Source organism: Camellia sinensis, chromosome 10 (genome assembly GCF_055761805.1).
Source record: "Camellia sinensis isolate YWXY chromosome 10, ASM5576180v1, whole genome shotgun sequence".
Taxonomy (NCBI): domain Eukaryota; kingdom Viridiplantae; phylum Streptophyta; class Magnoliopsida; order Ericales; family Theaceae; genus Camellia; species Camellia sinensis.
In genome coordinates, this window is record NC_138970.1 from 27,370,457 (window position 1) to 27,390,442 (window position 19,986).

The following is a 19,986-nucleotide window of genomic DNA, read 5'->3' on the forward strand; positions in this document are numbered from 1 at the left end:
CCCCAACTACAACGGAATGCAACAACACCCTTTCATTTTAAAAATTCAAACCGATACACTCATCCAACTTGAGACACCGTGGAGGCAGAAATCGAAGACGTTGTCAGTCCAACGCTACAGAGAACTGATTAATAAACGACGAATGGGGGGTTTGAAAATGAATTCATTTGTGTACCACTTTCATGACACACTAACAAGATTATGACTTCTACTTGATTCCGAACCTAACGGGGGTAATCCCCTTAATCCCACACACAACACTTGACCTAGACACCGAATTATGACACACTAACAACAATCTCGAACTAAATCACCACAAGTTCCGTTACACACGTAACTGACGCTGTTTACACGATTTGGCCTTACTTCATCGTATGACACAACTTACACATCCACTGGCCACGTTCCCATGTCCTACATCGGGCCTACAAAACCACATAAGAGTCTTCCACAAATCGGAGCATCACACTTACCTCACTAAACCAAATAAGTCCAAGTGCAACCTTGCCATGCTAATCTACTCCAACAATAATTTCCACCCCCATATATGATTCAAGTTCAGTTCAATGACATTCACTACACTAACACCACATTGCTACCAGCACACATGCATCTCCCACACCCACCGCTCATTTACAACTGTGTCTACCGCAACCTACACTACCCACATATGTCAGTATTCTAATGTAATTGACCACACATGACACCCAACAATATAATCGCACCTACACGAACACGACACCCAACAATAAACCAACTACACACAACACCCAACAATATAATCGCACCTACACGAACACACACACACCATACATCTTCTCCTCTCCCAATACACATAACGCATCCTACACAAAGCCAACCACACATCCCGCCCAATAATATCATCGCACGCATACGAACACCCACATCATACAATATCTGCACCGCCATACAATATATGCACTCCTATCACACATAACGCATCCTACCACAGAACGTGTAATACACGTACACAACCATTAACACACAAACAAAAAAACCAATCACATAACAACTAACCACGTAAAAAAATGGTATCACGTTTCACCTAAGTTCAAAACATTGCATCAAACCATGTATTAAGTAAACAAACAAACCATACTAATCCCAAAAACCATTTTAACAATATTCATATGTTCACTTCATTCCAATGCTTGTACAATATTGCTCGCTATCCCTTAGCGAATTCCTGATAAACATCTTCACCATGTTCACCCAGAGTACACTGCAATTGCCCCCTGCAAAGACCGTGTAACATCTATATGGTGCGCATACTGTCTCATGATAGCGCATACTATAATCGCACAACCAAGCCTGTCAAGCCAAACATAAAATAATTAACACACGTCATTTATGGCTATGTAACACATTACTGGCATGATTTACAAAAAATATGTCTCCCCCAACTTACGATTCTGGATACTATTGTGGACATTCCATGACTGACTCCACTGGACTCCCTACTCTTGCGTGCCAATCACATCAAACATTCATCTCAACACTAACGACTCTCACTGCAATTCAGTAACAATCCTTTTCTACACCAAACACACACAACCCACGTTTAGAATAAAACCTATTGCCAATTAGCCACATCAACAATTTCATTCACACACAGCTTCACAAAACTCACCAACGCAATAGCTTCATCATAATGACCACCCCTGTCAACATTCCTGTTACCCGCCGAGTTAAAGTGTTTCCAACTACCATCATCGGTGTCGTACACCACAAGTGTCCAATGCGATAGATGTCAGATGGGGAAGTGAATATACCTTGCATCTCCTGCCGCAAATAGGTTACTCATCACATATTTGGCACTTGCAAACTTGTTCACTTTCTTAATCATGTCCTCCTCACCAACAAACACCATCAACGTCAAAGTATTTATTCCTAGACAATAACGCCAAAACAATGCTACAGTGGTGTACTCAGCAAGCATATATTGCTAAAAAAATATGACTTTCAGAAAATCGGTCCTCGTACTAAGCGTCTTCTGCTTATCTGTAAGCATTTCCACATAAGCATCAATCACCTGCAAATTAGGATTACATCATCTTATAAAAAAATACAACACAACAAACAAATCATATGCCAACACATTTTCATTTACCACTATTATGCTACTGATTCATTGTAACCAGTAAACACAACTTACATTCCCGCGTACACTAGTCTGCTGCACGAGGGCTCAGACATCATTGAAGGACACAGCAGTACCATCCAAACGCCCAACCCACATCATCACCCTGCACACATTGTCCGCCGCAAAAACAGTAAATTAATAGTTCACAAAAGCCCTCAACATGCCACGAACTCAACGTTAAAGTATTATTAGAAGTCACAACTACTAACCCATCATTGTATCTTTCGTAACCTGTTCGTATTATACTTTTCTCCATCTCTGATAACATTCTCCACACTGTGTTGCGGTTGTCAATTCTCAAAACCTGAAAACCTCTTACCCACTTTGGCAACCTCATCGACATCAACGACATCACCATCCTCTCCATTGATCAGCCCACCAACAACATGTTTATCTCGTGAACTGCCACCTTTACTGTCAAATCTACTCGCCCGCCCCCGAACATTTGGATAGTCAAATTCTGGTAGTTTCAGATTTTTCCTAACCTTCCCTTTAATGTTACACATGAATGAATTCATACCAGCACCTGCCAATCCACTCTCTTCATTAACAAGACTAATAAGTACCACCTCCCACCCTGAAACATGCCTCACATCCGCAACCACATCAGTGTTCCCCATGCGAGTATCAACCGATACAGACTTAATTGGCATCACACTCATCACTCCTTCACCGCTCCTAGACAAATTACAAACAGTGAATCTGGTAGGAGGGTTCGAGAGTATTTTCAAGGTGAAGGACAAAGAAATTAAGAAATTGGCACTACAAAACATTAAGTTGCGGAAGACTTTATTGTGCCTTGAAGAGCAATTAGCCGATCAGGCAGTGCACAATGTCATGCAACGGTATAGCAGTTTGAATGTCGAGGCCGGTGGTGAAATTTTAGTAATGCAGAATGATGACAAAGGAGTAGACAACACTACCTCATCAACACTACCACTATCAACCATACAATCTGCACCATTTTGGTCACTAACTCCCGATCCCACAACTTTATCAAGGTCAGACCTCGGTGTTCTCAATTCTATATCCCTACGTGCATCCTCCCCGTTCACTAGTCGCGTATGACGTACTCTTCCATCACGAAGTGTTGCAATGGTTTGATCATCACCACTTACTTCAGTACTGCACACAGTTTCCTCCACATTACCAAAACGACACTATCTATGCACCCCACCGGACGCAAATTGCACACTCTCATACACCGCGTCTATATGTTCACTATATCGCAATCTAATCCCTTATAAGATGACATGTTCGTTCTCCGCAACTACTAGCAGACCTAGAAATACCTACACATACCAAAATTGAAACCACCAATCCACTTGTTAAACAAAATGTTATAGAGGGGGGGCTTGGGGGAACCACATCATTGCATAAACAAAACCAAGACAACCATTAACTTAAAATTTAAATGGCCAGAAAGTTTCACCCCTCTTGCACTTGCTATCAACTCCTCGACGTTCCACTTCAAGAATCTGGGAAACATGTGCCTCGATCTTACTTTAACTAGGATCGTGTGCTCACAAAACCAGAACTGCAAAATGAATTGACAATCACATTACTTTCCCCAACATGTAACACCTGTATAAAATAGTAAATCCAAAACATAGAATAACGTAACAACCTACCACATATTCACTACGATACTTACCATCAACGCAACCACACAGTCGGTCACTTTCTTAGATGTCCGATGGAAATCCTTAACAGAACACATCAACGTGCTACGTATCGCTCCGGTCCAATTGTACAATCTCATTGCATCGAGCTTTTCAACATACCGGATAAACGTCCAGCTAATTGTCTCTCCAAAGGTTGCAAAAATCAACTTCCCACATACATACAGACATAATAGTTTTGCAATGTCTTCATGATCACATGGTGTATCCCTCGCTGCTGCTTCAGTTAGCATATCCTTTACAAGTTTCACAATAATGCGACTAGTGCCTCCACACCTCCGTTGAATGAAATCCGATAGCGATCTCGGTCTCGACGTCAAATCCAGGAAAACATTCCCACATTGCAAGCCAAACAACAATTTAATGTCTTAATTGGTCAAATCAATATTTTGTCCACCAATAACAAACATCCCATACGGAATGCTGTACGACTTTATGATGTTTACCACCAAATCGTCACCCTTCTTAAACTCCATGTGGTTAAGCTGATTTATCAGTATCGCTTCAAACATTAACCAGAAAGGTGTCTTCCTTAAATGAACAAAGTGCACGTGACGAAGTTTGATCGCATACACTAGTTTCACAATGCCCGTTATGTTGGATCGAAAATTCAGCCATGTCTTCTGACGTTTGCGCCCAGCTAGAGAACATCCGACAGCATCATTGTAACTGAACAACACTCTCCCTCACATCACCACGCCGTCATGTTGTCCATCTGTCAAGCCTATCTCCTCCTGCCTTTTATGTTCACAAGACCGCGTCCACAAGCTTATGCCCCTCCCAACACTTGCACCAAATCACAACACAACATCACAAACTCTTACTCTCACAACAAAACAAATACAACATAAAGTTCTCAGTTCCCAACAATCCAACAAAATAACAATGATGTTAACTATTACACTTGCGCACCACATAATGTCAAAGCAATTAACTGAAACATAACAGTTAACTTATGCATGAATACGCATTGTCTTTTACACTGAATGAACATAACACATACACACAAATGCTAGCGTGGACTACAAATTACAATTGCAACAAACCATTACCCCCACCCAACATGGATTTGTAAACCTTAGCTCATACCATAGTCGTAAACAAACAACGCTCTCCGACCAACACTTGAACGATACATCTCATATTTTAAAAAATGTTTTCATCGGTTCACGTTCAGCAGGCCCCTCATCCGATATATTCCAATACTAGCTCACAACGTTAACTACATATCACGTGCAATTTCACCGCACCCACAGTAACTCCACCAACTTGCGGATCAAAACAAACATAATGTAACACACATATAGTACATTGACCCGGTCACCAAATCAATGCAACCTAACCAACGAAAACCGACACTCGCACGATGATACTACGTGGTTCGGGTTCTAGCCCCACCATGTTACACCTCCCTACAAACCCATCATCCCCTTCCACACCCCATCATATCCACTTTAACCCAACCCAACTGCCTGCTTTGTGACACATCTCATTCCCTCTCACCCCCAAAGGCAAACACAACATAAACAAAACACATTATCCCTACCACACACCAACAACATAGACAACTATGCTCACAAAATTCATACAACATCACCCATCCCAACACCTACCCCGACAAATGGTCCACCACTACCACAATGTCCCACATAACAACAAATCTTTATGTACACCAACACAACAACTTCAACGTATTAAATGTCACTTAACCAACACCAACACAACATAGACATCAAATAGTAAACAATCCACACCAAAACGATTATACTAAACAGATATGGGCAACAATTTTGTAGACCTTACCTGACAACCTCAAAACACAATATACATTACACAAAATATTTCATACAACTATAAGCACAAGTACATGTCACAGAACACTTACGTTTCCCCGACATCCACGTAACGGAAGTAGACTTCTACCGGTACGCTCGAACGGAATTACAGACCACTTCGAAATACCCTTGCGCCACGCCGACATTAGGGTTTCACACAAACAATAACAAATCCAACACACCCACACCGTATTCACCAGCGTAATAATGCATGCACAATCATACAAATCACGCATGCCCAACAATATTTTGAATTTCAAATTCCGTAGAATGAGGAATCGGAAGAATGTAGGGTTTTTGTACCACAATCACCATCACACAAGTTTCTAATAGGGGGATTATCTCTACGACGTGGTTCAAGTAAGGCATTGTGGGTTCGAGTCATCCCACAACGTAGTCCAAACCCGTCGTAAACCATCAGTACGCACATGTCTACATCAATGGAAGCCTATAGACACAGAACGTGATCACTTCCCCAACATTCACATGTTACACAAATCTCAAACCTAAATACCTACTAGTGCACTTTTCCTATCAGCGTGAAATACAAACACCCATTCCAATAACCCATTCAAAAAAATGCCACATGTCACCCCACAACACTACCAAGGGCAAATTCGTCACCAAACACATTAGGGGACCAACCGGTCAACAAAAAAACAATGAGGACTTTACGGATTATAAGTTACGAAAATGGGATTTACTAGTTATTCCCCCCTCCTTTTTTTTTTCACTACAAGAAAACACACCTTTGGCGACTAAATTTTTAGTCGCCAAAAGTCTTTTTTTAGTCGCCAAATGTCGAATTTTCACTTTCCCCGACTAAATATTTTAGTCGCCGGTTTTGTCGTGAATACCTTTGGCGACTAAAAAACTGTTAGTCGGCAATACACAGGTCTTTAGCGACCAAAGAATTTGTCGCCAATAGTCAATTCCATTTTTGGAAATTATACATTTAGCGACTAAACTTTTAGTCGCCAATAGTGAATTTTTTTTATTATTATTTATACATTTGCCGACTAAACTTTTCGTCGCCAATAGCCAATCTTTCGGCGACCACAGACTTTAGTCGCCAAAAGCATTTTTCAGAAGAAAAAAAAAATTGCCTCTGTTGTTCCCAAGTTTCAAACCACCATCCTCCCAACATTCTCTTCATTTACCAACACTCTCTTCCCACTACGCCACTACAACATCACACGAATATTAATGCAACATATATTATTTATATACTATATTGACCGGTATTAATACAAAACTATATATATGAAAATAATTATTTTTATTTAATATATTTTATGTAAAAAATAAATTATTTACTAAAAAAAATAGGATAGCACTTTTGGCGACTAAATCTGAATTTTAGTCGCGAATTCTATATTTTTTGGCTACTAATTTCTTTTTGTCGTTAAAAGAATTAAATCCCGCCTAACGATAGCACTTTTGGCAACTAAACTGAATTTTAGTCGCCAAAACCTCTACTTTGGGCGACTAAACTGCATTTTAGTCGGTAATTCTTGACTTTTAGCTACTAAATTTTTTTTAGTAGCCAAAAAGCTTCACTTTTGGCTACAAAATTGATTTTTGTCGGTAAAACACGTATAATCGGCGACCAAACTATTTTTTAGTCACCAAAACCTATACTTTTAGCTGCTAAATGTTTTTAGTCGTCATAAACCTTCACTTTTGGCTACTAAAATTTTTTTAGTCGCTAAAACCCCTACATTCGGCGACTAAACTGACTTTTAGTCGCTAAAACCCCTACATTTGGCTACTAAACTGTTTTAGTCGCCAAAAGTGTTCACTTTTGGCAACTAATTGAATTTTAGTCGCCAATTCTGCTACTTTCAGCAACGAAAAATTCATTTTTAATCGCGAAATCTACTTTTTCTTGTAGTGTTTATCAATTTCAAACAAAAAAAAAACTTATTATTTATTCCAATTCCTCACGCAAAACTTACTAATAGATCAAATTTATGATGTTATTTAAAATCATATTTAAAAAATTAATAATCAATAAAACAATCAAATTAGGAAAAATATAAATAAAAATGAGAGATGAATATCATTCAATTAATGTTATGTAAGCAATTTTAATGTAATTTTAGGTAAACAAATAGGCAGATTAAGGCCAAGTTTGGGAAGACTAAATAAGTGCACTTTTTGTCTTTTTAGACTAAAAAGTTGAGGTTGAAAATATGAATGTTTGGGTTAACTTTTTGACTTTTTATGGAAAAATGTGTAATAAAAAATTGTAAAAATTAGTTTGTAGGAGAAAATTAGAATTGGGAATTGTGCAGCCGTAATTGTTGACTTTTGCTGAATAGTGATGACTTTTTAACTTTTTGAGTAACTTTTTAACTTTTTGGTTTTTTTTAAACTACCCAAACTTGGCCTAAATCAATTTATAAGTGGGTTAATTTTATCATCTAATCCAACCTAATCCAACAACCTCAACTTTTCAAACCACACAAGTTAATTTAAATAGGTTTAATTGACAGTAGTTTTTTTTTGAGAGCTTTTTTAGTAAATCCATTATCTAAGAGTGTTGTTCCAGGAAACCCATACTGTTTTATAATATTCCATTAGGTCCATTTTATACAAAAAGACCAAAAAAGCCCTAAAAAAACACGCGCCCCTCTCTCTCTCTCTTTGAATCTAATAACTGTTTCTCTTCCCCTCTCTATTCTTGCGCAAGAAATCACGCACAGTACCTTTACAGTCCAGAAATCCAAACCATATTCCACATCGCCTCGACGCCCCGAAGACTGTATTCCTTCCATCGTTGCATCGTCGCATCGTCTCATCATCTTCTCCCCATCCCTACGCCGAGAAGCCTGTCTTCGTTCGATCGTCACATCGTCTCATCATCTTCTTCGCCGTTCGTACGCCCAGAAAACTGTATACGTTTCTTCGTCGAATCGTCCCTTCGTCTCAACATCTTTGTCGTCGAAATGGGCAAAAAACGTAAGCATTCATTTATTCTGAACCCCTCAATCGTAATCCCTAAATTCTTTCATTTTTGCACTCAAAAACATTACACTTGCCATTACATTGTGTTCACAACTGTCAACAATCGAAAATGTTCTAGTTGTAGTTGTTATTGAAAAATGTGAACATTGACATTGATTGGAAATGGTTTGATGATCGAATTATTCCAGATGTTACCCCGTTGTTGTTCAATGCTGTGCCCATTGACATGGTTTCAAAATTTTTTTGGCCAGTTCTTTTCCTGTTGCTGTTGGTAAAAGATATGAACATTCACATTGAGTTAAAATGTTTGCGTAATCAGGTACTAATGGTGTTGTTGTTGTATGCTGTGAAAATTCACAGGCATTGACACACTTTCGCCAATTCTGTTGTTGTTCTTGTTGTTGGAAGCTGTGAACATTCACATTGCCTGAACATTGTAGGACAATCAGATATTATTGGTTTATCTTGTCATAGGCTGTGAACATTCGCATTGCCTGCCAATTTTTGGACAGTCAGATATTTTTGTGCTTTTGTTCTACTGTGAACATTCACATTGTCTGTAAAATTTGCCTGAAAATTTAAACAATACAGATATTATTGGTGTTGTTGTTCTATGCTATCAACATTCACATTTGCTGGAAATTTTAGGAGAGTCAGATGTCGGCGGTGTTAATGTTCTACCATGCGAACATTCACATTGCCTGAAAGTTTTAGATCAATAAGATATTATTGGTGCTTTTGGGCTAGCTGTGAACATTCACATTGTCTGTAAAATTTGCCTGAAAATTTAAACAATACAGATATTATTGGTGTTCTTGTTCTACGCTGTCAACATTCACATTTCCTGGAAATTTTAGGAGAATCAGATGTTGGTGGTGTTAATGTTTTACTATGTGAACATTCACATTCACATTGTCTGAAAAATTGTAGTTGAGTCAGATATTATTGGTGTTGTTGTTCTATGCTATCAACATTCACATTTGCTGGAAATTTTAGGAGAGTCAGATGTCGGCGGTGTTAATGTTCTACCATGCGAACATTCACATTGCCTGAAAGTTTTAGATCAATAAGATATTATTGGTGCTTTTGGGCTAGGCTGTGAACATTGACATTGTCTGTAAAATTTGCCTGAAAATTTAGGACAGTCATATATTATTGGTGTTCTTGTTCTACGCTGTCAACATTGACATTTCCTGGAAATTTTAGGAGAGTTAGATGTTGGTGGTGTTAATGTTTTACTATGTGAACATTCACATTGCATGAAATTGTTACTTCGATCAGATATTATTGGTGCTTTTGCTGTAGGATGTGAACATTGACATTGTCTGAAAAATTTTAGTTGAGTCAGATATTATTGGTGCTGTTGTTCTATGCTGTGAACATTCAAATTGCTTGAAAATTTTAAGAGAGTCAGATTTTATTTGTGCTGTTGGTATATGCTGTGAACATTCACATCCCCTGACGATTTTAGGACAATCAGATATTATTGGTCCTGCTCTTATATGCTGTGAACATTCACATTGCCTCAAAATTTTATACATGCTCTTCAACGATGTTCATGGTTGTATAAAAATGCATTGTTTACCACACACTGACACGATATGTTCATTGTGTTTGTCGTGACACAATCGAAATACACATTCATGTACGTATGTGAATGTTCACAACCACACACAAACTCTGGTGATTCACACCCACGCACACAACTGTGAACATGCACACCAGTGGAAATGTTGTGAATGTTCACATCTGTTCCACTATGCTAATCACATGAGCCTTCACTTAATTTTTTTTAAATGCTCCATTTTGCAGACGTCGCACACAAGAAAACCGGAAAGAGAAAAAGAGATGAGTCCCATGCAAAGGAAGAAACCCCAAAAACAAATACTTGCACCAATGTCGACAAGCGCCATGTGAACTACAGATCTAATATGACAGGACTAGTCAAATTAATGAAAACCACCAAGTTCACAGACGCACAGCTTCGCTGCCTTCGACAAACCCCTTTTTGGAATTTGTTTGATGCATTGAGAAACAATCAAATCGACCTGGATAAATGCATGAAGTATGATGATGTTGTTGTGCATGTACTACAAATGTACCAAGCTTCAGAAGATGCCTTCTACATTGGGCAGAAGAAGATGAAAATACACAGCAGCGACATCAAGCTGATTTTCGGTGTGGACTGTGGCAGCAAGCCAATGGACATAACATACGGTGCGAAACCAAAGACTGGCATTGTGAACAGAAGATGCAAAAACGTAAGCCGGTTGAATTCAAAATGGATACAAACCCTTTTAACCGAGGCATTGAAAGGAAAAAAGAAAGATGAAAACGAAGAAGTTGCCCGACTAGTGTGCATGTATGCTTGCCAGAAGCTTTTTTTCTCAACAAGCAGAGAGACAATAGGATGGGGCTACTACGCACATATGGTCCCACTGGAAAGCATGCAAGAATATGATTGGGCCAAGCAAATTAGGACAATGTTGACATCGTCTATTTCCCAAAATGACAAAAATCCAGCAAAAGTCACCGGCTGTGTCATGTTATTGATGGTAAGTACCCATGTTTTCCAATAATAACATTGAAATGTCCTCCAGTGTTTTTCATCTAAGCCAACTGTCAACATTGGCATCTGCACCTCTGATGTGAATGTCCATAGGCAATTATATTCCACATATGTGAATGTTCACATCTGAACCACTGATGTGACCGATCACATCCACTCATAACATACTACTGTGCATGTTCACAACAGTGCCATAGCACTTATGTTTCTGTCATCATTCACATCAGTGATTCAAATGTGAACAGTGTGAATGTTCACATTCAATGATAATGTACCACTCTGAATGTTTACCACACTGCTCTGTACGCAATTATGTTTTCACTACTGTGAATGTTCACATCTGAAGCAGTGAATGTGACTGATCACATTGACTCATAACATAACTCTGTGAATGTTCACAACAGTGCCACATCGTTCACGATTCGCAGATGTGAATGTTCACATTCAATTATAATGTACTACTGGGATGTTCACAACAATGCCACTGTGATTAATGTTCACATAGGTTACCATTACTCTGCAAATGCTAAATAACAATATGCGTTTCTTGTTTTATTGAAGTACTGGTTGTGTGAGCACACAACCATCCTCCAACCTCACAGACCCAATGCTTTTCCTCGCTGTGTGAAGTGGGATCTGACTGCTTTGCAGAAGAAGATGAAAACCATCTCCTTAGCAGATTTGAGTTTTAATGAGGTAGGGCCTTCAACTAGTGATCAAAACATTCACATTATAACACCACCCAAATATATGCGTTTATTAACATAATTTTTTCATTTTCAGGTTAATGGCGGTGAACTCTTTGCAATCCCAACAGAATTACAAAAGTTCAAGCGTAAGACATTGAAGGTGGAGCCTGAATTTTATGAAACACGCAGAAAATCTCCCAACATTTCTGACATCAAGGGAGAACACAGTGGCAGCAACTCCCACTTTTCTGGGGATGGGGTAGACCTGAAGGACAGTGATGAGGACATTCACATTCCATTTAGCAGCCAACATTATGACAGAGCTATTGTAATACCAGACACAAACCAACCTGATATCATTGATGTCCTTATCCAAGAAAATCGGAAGGCTTGGGGCGTCATAAGGCAATGGGAAGCAAAGTACAAACACCTTCAATTTTCATGGGAGTTGAGGGCAAGAGTCATAGCTGATCTTGAACATAGATTGTTTAACCAGTCCAGCCCGCCCAACGTGAACATCGAAATGAAGAAGTCCATGGAGCAGAAGGATCAAGAAATCAAACGCTTAACGCAGCTGGTCATCGACTTAGAATGCGATAAAACAATTCTGCAGGATCTTTACGATGACCAGTCAGTCCACATTGTCACACAAGCTATGTCAGAAAGGCAACCCCCTAGCCCAATGCAACACAATATCAGCCCACCTTCTAGGGTCAAGCGTATAAAGGAAAAAGATCGCAAAGAACATCGCCTGCCTGACTTCCAATACCCAGACTTACCTGGCCAAAAGCAGCCCCATCCAATTGAAATGGTTGAAGATGAGGAGGAACACCCACCAGTGAAGCAGCCAAAAAAATTATCCTTCACGAAGAAGTTCAAAGTCTGGGCCAAGATGTCCAAACATGACAAACAAAAGGTCCAAGCTTTACAAAAAAATGGAGGCGATGAGTAAGTGACTGTGGAAACATACAATGTTAACATTCACATTCCGTAATAGTCTATATTTCTAACTGTGTTCAGTTTTTTTGGGTTGTTGAGATATATGCAATGTGAATATTTACATTGGTTTGTTAATAATGCACAGGCTGCTGGTGTGGAAAGGAGATTCGAAGGCTACACATGTGTATTTTGATGACATTGTCAACCTTATCAAGGAGGAATCAATACACAGCAATGTATGCCATTACAAATATAATTCAGTCTTCATGCATATGCACACACAGACACACACACACTCACATCCACAAAATCTATATAATATGACCCCATGTTTGTGCAGCTCATAGATGCATATGCTGAACTGTTGCATGAACAACAAGAGGTGGTCAACCCAACTTCCGATGAAGCCTCATTGATCTTCACGAGCATGTGTTTGGTAAAATCTATCATTCCATTACTAGTAATGTGACTGTGAAACTTCACAGTCCATTAATTATTTGTCAAATGTGTACAGAAAGTGATACGAGAGTACCATCCTCGCAAAAGGAGTAAACACATTGACGCACATGTCAGAAACTACCAAGGAGAGAGATACCTACTATTCCCATTGCATCATGAGTACCACTGGACGATAGCTGTGTATGATGCTAAAGAAAATTTGTGGAAGCATTACAACTCGTTGCGCCCAAGACCAGGCATACATGACCCGCATATCGACCAAGCACAGGAAATTGTAAGTGGCTACTTTTCAACACAAACATGACTTGTTCTCGTGCATTAAATGACTGTACACACACATATGTTTGTTGGTCCCTAATGTGAAATTCCATACACAGAGGAACTACATTGAGCATGTTGTGACCGTTATTGGCGAGTCATCACCGCTACACACTAAGTTAGCAGGCCAAAATCCAGCACAACCAACCAAAAGTGTTGATGTCTGTCCTCAACAAGGCGATGACTCGTAAGCCTTACTAATTTTTTTTCCAAATCCTCCACAACCATTATGCAAATATTCCTGTCAACTGCTAATCAAAACCATTTCACATTTACAGAGTGGACTGCGGACCTGCAGTATGTTACATCATGCGGGCGCACGTATATCATGAAGAAATTGTGGGCAGCCTCACTAGTGCAGAATGGTGTGGACTACGAGATTTGTTAGTGCATAGTTTTTTGAATCATAAGAAATCAGAGCTTCCTTAAAACCTATAGGTGGGGGGTGTCCACCTACGAACTAACCAACAGTCGATTTGAATGTTAATATGGAATGCGTTGATATTTTGACACAGCAACTGATTGTAAAACAGTGATACAACATCTGTTAATAGGAAAAAGGCAGCTGCGAATTTTGAACTACTTTTGGTGTTGTTATGTTTTACATATGTGAATGTCCACAGTTGTTCCACTAATGTGAATGTTCACAGTCACGTACGATATGCAAAGTGCTGTGTTGTTGTGAGAAAAATTTCTGCGAATGTTTGAGCCTGACTGTTGTTTAGTACACATACTTTGTGCAGGAGTGTACACTTGGTCTACGTGACATAATTACGGATCACATACACGTGTGAATATTCACATTTGCACTAATGTTTACAGCTATGACTGTTCACAGTTTCAACACTGATGTGAATGTTCATAATCACTTATGATATTCATAATAAGTGTTTTGATGAGCATATTTGATGCGATTTGTGGAACCAGTTTTCAATGTAACACACATACCTTGTGCAGGAATGTACACTTGGTCTACGTGACATAATTACGGATCACATACACATGTGTGAACATTCACATTTGTGGTTGCTCATAGCAATTGTAAACACTGATATGAATGTTCACACTCACGTACGATATTCATAATGCCGTGTTGTGATGAGCATTCACTTATGATATTCAAATGCATATGCACTAATGTTTACATTCACTTACGATATTCATATGCACTAATGTTTACAGCTATGACTGTTCACAGTTTCAACACTGATGTGAATGTTCATAATCACTTATGATATTCATAATGCCGTGTTTTGATGAGCATATTTGATGCGATTTGTGGAACCAGTTTTCAATGTAACACACATACCTTGTGCAGGAATGTACACATTGTTTGCATGACATCATTACGGGTAACATGAACAGGTGTGAATATTCACATTTCTTTACATTCATAACAGTTGTACATGTTCACACCATGTCAATCTTCATGAATGTGAAAGTTCACATCACATCTTGTATTCATGTCAACATTGACAACAATAAGGTAAAAACGTCCAACCCATGTGCAAGTTTTCACATAATATGATTCATTTACGTAAGTGTGAATGTCCACATCATGTATTTATCATTACAACTTTAACAAAAAATCAGTTTCGTACAGAAAAAGAAAATGAAAAGGCACAAATGAAATACTAAGTTTGCCAAACCATTATTTCGCTTGCCAACACAACACAATCTTATTTGTGAAATGAATATAAGAATCCAATGTAAAACACAACGTTAAAATGAAAAATGTACATCCTATATCGGCTCCTTGCATGACTTCCGATTATGGCTCCCCAGCTTATCACATCTCCCGCACCTTATTTGCTTAAGTTTCTCACCCCTTGATGGGATCCTATTCTTTTTCGGCCTTCCGGGTGGTCTTTTCACAGTTGGCGGGTATATAGTGAAGTCCATGGGATCAAAAGGCGGCTTCTCCACCGATGGTATAGGGAATATGGCACCCGAATACGCTCCACGATATGTCTGTACATGAAAGTAATGTTCCACACAATCATTGAGATTGTGGCGGCTCTTCTGAATGGCAACAACAGCATGGTCGCATGGGAATCCGTTGATTTGCCATTTGAAGCACGAACATGTACGCCTCGCAACATCAACAGTGACAGATGGTATCGAATGAACTTCAAACACATTCTCATTGGCTTTGCTAACTTGCCAAGACCTGCTGTGATTGAACGAATCCATAAGCCTTGTTTCAAATGTAGGACAAATAAGCTCATTCCATTTGTTTGCTTGGTCACGCCGTGCAGACATTTGCCGCATCAACTGAGTACGAATTGTGTCCACCATTTGAGTGATAGGAAGATTACGCACTTCTTTAATCCAGTTATTAAATGACTCCGCCGCATTGGAAGTCATCTCCCCATAACGCATGCCCCTGCACAATATCACAAACATTTTACACCCCGAAAGTTAACAGGTTTGAACACTCACGTTGACTGATGTGAACATTAACACCATTCGCAGTGGACATTAACATCAACTTACACGATGCACAGATGTGAACACTAACATCAACTTAAATGACAGAATGATGTGAATGTTAACAACAGCAAAATATGACAACTTGTTTGAACATTCACATCATTCAAATCAGTCATTGCTATCAGATGTGAACATTCACATCACTGACATTGAACATGAAACCCAATTGGAAGATTTTTACACATCGTAACTGATAATTCACATCGCTACCATTCTGACTTGCCCAATGGAACACTTTATGAAGCTGTTATTACCTGAAGTATGAATTTGCCCAGTGCTCAGGTGCCAAGTCCTTGAAAAAATCATGTGCTCGTTGTTTACCCTCCTCTTTTAATTTTGCAAGCTTTTCATGGAACCCTACCACAGTTGGCTCATAAGCACAATCACCCAAACTACTTACTAGGTGATCCCTGAAGCCATTATCAATTCCTTTCATCCGGTCTCTTAAATTGCTCTTCAAGTGTTGTAAGCAATAACCGTGATGAGCCGATGGGAACACCTTCGGCATAGCTTCTAACAGGCCAAGATTACGATCCGAAATAAAGGTAATCTGCCGGTTACCATCAACAACCTTCCCAAGTTCATGCAAGAACCACGACCAATTCGCCGTGGTCTCCGAATCAACAACCGCAAATGCAACAGGAAACAGACCTACAACATAACACCAATACACAACTGTTCACAGTATTCCAAAATGAATATAAAACAATATAAATGAAACAGGTCATGTGAATGTTCAGCAATTGATAATGTGAACATTGACATTAACGCCCATCAATAATTCATTTTTGATTGTTCAGCAACTGATAATATGACCATTCACAGTACTGTTCATTAACGGATCAACTGACAGTAGTATACATTGATGTGAATGTGAATGTTCACATAACTATCATTAGCAGGCACAGATGTACAATACTGTGAATGGATCAGTGTAAAATAATGTGAATGTTCACATTACAGGCATCAGGACACACAGATGTGAACATTCACATCAGTGCATACTAATGTCAATGTTCACAGTACTTATAATTTCTCCATCACTCATTTGTCCATACTATGCATGTCAATGTGAATATTGACATGAATATAGAGGTAAAAAAATTACTAACCATTGTTTCCGTCTTTTGCCGTTGCCGCCAGTAGCTGACCTTTGTACTTTCCTTTAAGGAATGTTCCATCCAAGAATAATAAAGGCCGACAAGAATTGAACCCAGAAATACACGCAGCGAATGACACAAAGAAACGACGAAACTGTTGACTACTCGCATCATAGTCAATATTGACATAACTCCCCGGATTGTACCGCATCACCGCATCCGAATACCACCGCAGCTGGTCAAACGATAATGAGTGATCTCCATGAATACTAGCCTTTGCTTTCTCCACAGCCAACCATACGACATGGTAACTCACATCTAGCCCATAATCCCTCTTCAAAATAGTAACAACATCACACGGCCGAGTCAACGGCTTGTCCCTCACAATTTCAGATATGGTACTCGACACCAAATCCGAACTAACTCGCGGATTCTTCGATGTTCGGACATCCGTACCACACGTATGCACATCACTAAAACTCTTGATGTAGAAAAAATCATTTGCTCGTTGTGCTCTACAATGTATAGCCCACAAGCAGCCCCTCTCCTCCCGCATCGCACACACAGCAGTAACTCTTGTTGTCTCGTTCTTCACATATGTAAACTGAAACCCACATTGGATGGCGTACTTACATAAAACGTCACGAAATTCTTGTGCACCTCCAACAAACCGTTGTCCCACATGCGTAATACCATTTGCCCAAGAGGCTGACAACAACACCTTCTCGTTATGGTGGCAAAATCTTCGTAATGCATCAACTTCTTCCTCAACCCCCACACGCACCAATCCCAAACTAGTTGACTGAACAATACCACTTTTCAACTCAACCACAACTTCTACATGTTGTACCCCCATTGATTTAGCAAGCAGTAACATGTTCTGAAATTCTTCCTCATTGTCCAAATCACACTTCCTAATCCCAGGTAGTTTACAGAACAGTGAAATAGAACCAGCAGACAACTCATCCCATTTCTCACACAAACACTCCACCAAACGAGAATAACACATTGCGCGGGCAACATTTATTACAGTTGTACTGCAACCATATGTACACACCAACAGCATAAAGGTATCCATCTCCTATAAAAACACAAAAACCACAACAATGAACATTAATATAAATCAATATGAAAATTCACTTTGTGCAGAAAATGGATGAGAACGCGTACAACTGAAGTGCTAAATACATACTTCAGAATACGAAGATGTGAACATTCACATTGTTGTTAACAACATGTCAACATTAAGGAAACATCAAAGTAAAATGACAAAATCAACAATTTTGACATCATATTTGCTCAATGTGAACATTTACATTGAAACAGACACTGTAAATTATATGACACACACAGAGCCTCATTCAGCAAACATCAATTTCAAATGAGAACATCCACATTCTTCACATAATCCACATTAACAAATTGTTAACATCCACATTGACATATATACTGATAATCAAATCATCTACAGAGATCCTCATTACGCATGCGTCCAAGTAAAATGAGAACTACACATTTAATCAAAATCGACATAAAAAATCACATTGTGCAAATAATCAAAAAATACTACGTGTACAGTTCAGGTGTTAAATCCATAATTCACAAACACAAAGATGTGAACATTCACATTTATATTAACAAGATGCCAAAATTGCAAACATCAAAGTAAAAATGAGAACACCAACAAACTTCACATAATATTAACAAAATCTGAACATTTACGTTGAAACATACACTCTGAATTATATCACACACACAGAGCCTCATTAAGTAAACATCAATTTAAAATGAGAACATCCACATTCTTCACATAATCCACATTAACAAAATGTCAACATTCACATTGCCATATATACTGATAATCAAATCATATACACAGATCCTCATGACGCATACAACTAACTAAAATGAGAACTAACACTGTTCTTCACATAATATGAATGTACTCCCCTCCACAGGACGACGTAAGAAGCATATAATTGAAAAGCCAGCGCATCCAATTCACATCAATCCAAAAACAGAGCATCTGCTTCATCATGCAAATGAACTGAACATTTATTCACAATCAAATTGATACTAACCTTAACCATGCAATCCTACAATCCTCCAGAAAGTCGAACACAACTGATTCGAACTACTTAAAGCTCGGAAAATGTGACAGCCGAACAGCTACCTCTTCGTCATCTTCACTCGCAAACCACAGAACCAGAACCAGACTAGAACACCAACAATGAAACCCTAGCACCACCAAACCTTCGAACGAGTATGCAAAACATAAACGTATCTCTTGGAATTGGATTGATGAAGAGAAACGTAAAATGGAAACTGCCAAACTGAATCACCGACGAAACAGCCACGTAAACAGGCACATAATATGTAAATGCGTATAACACTGTACACATACATATATATATAGGGGCAAAATAGTCCAGTAAAATATGTTAAATTAGGAAAATGGACCTTATGGAATAAAAAGAAAAGTTTATGGGACTAATCAGGTTATCATATTCTTCTGTGGACCTAATGGGTTATAACAACTCTAGAATGGATTTATCAATAAAAATCTCTTTTTTTTTTCAACAAATTTTCCCCCAATAATATTAAAAATAATAAAAAGTGTGTCAACAAATGTACTAAATAGACATAATATTAAATGAGTGTCACGTCAAGTGGTGAATCTCATATGCACGTCTGATGTTTGTATTTTGGGACTAGTTTGACATTTACTAAATAAGTCAAAAAGTCACTATCTTATTTTAGTCACATCA

At 38.7% G+C, this 19,986-nt stretch overlaps 2 protein-coding genes across 2 annotated transcripts; one reads left to right on the plus strand and one right to left on the minus strand.

Annotated features, from left to right (window-relative positions):
- The first annotated feature begins 10,382 nt into the window (after positions 1 to 10,382).
- On the plus strand, positions 10,383 to 14,207 carry LOC145801586 (uncharacterized). The gene is made up of 8 exons (XM_082893345.1): positions 10,383 to 11,206; positions 11,782 to 11,916; positions 12,004 to 12,857; positions 12,994 to 13,084; positions 13,189 to 13,284; positions 13,363 to 13,581; positions 13,685 to 13,812; positions 13,904 to 14,207. Exons 1-8 carry the CDS (start codon positions 10,448 to 10,450, stop codon positions 14,052 to 14,054), a joined length of 2,433 nt encoding a protein of 810 aa, XP_082749471.1. The 5' UTR covers positions 10,383 to 10,447; the 3' UTR covers positions 14,055 to 14,207.
- A 950-nt stretch (positions 14,208 to 15,157) lies between these two features.
- On the minus strand, positions 15,158 to 19,553 carry LOC145789135 (uncharacterized). The gene is made up of 4 exons (XM_082889908.1): positions 19,300 to 19,553; positions 17,231 to 18,299; positions 16,373 to 16,769; positions 15,158 to 16,011 (listed from the first exon to the last, which is right to left on the minus strand). The coding sequence occupies exons 1-4, from the start codon at positions 19,306 to 19,308 to the stop codon at positions 15,369 to 15,371; spliced, it is 2,118 nt and encodes a 705-aa protein (XP_082746034.1). The 5' UTR covers positions 19,309 to 19,553; the 3' UTR covers positions 15,158 to 15,368.
- Between the last annotated feature and the right edge of the window lie 433 nt (positions 19,554 to 19,986).

Coding starts and splice junctions, on each gene's coding strand:
- LOC145801586 (XM_082893345.1), top strand. CDS start 10,448: ATGCTCCATTTTGCAGACGTCGCACACAAGAAAACCGGAAAGAGAAAA. Junction 11,207..11,781: donor GCTGTGTCATGTTATTGATG/GTAAGTACCCAT, acceptor GTTTTATTGAAG/TACTGGTTGTGTGAGCACAC. Junction 13,582..13,684: donor TCGACCAAGCACAGGAAATT/GTAAGTGGCTAC, acceptor TTCCATACACAG/AGGAACTACATTGAGCATGT.
- LOC145789135 (XM_082889908.1), bottom strand. Junction 16,770..17,230: donor GGCAAAAGACGGAAACAATG/GTTAGTAATTTT, acceptor GTTATGTTGTAG/GTCTGTTTCCTGTTGCATTT. Junction 16,012..16,372: donor TGGGCAAATTCATACTTCAG/GTAATAACAGCT, acceptor GATATTGTGCAG/GGGCATGCGTTATGGGGAGA.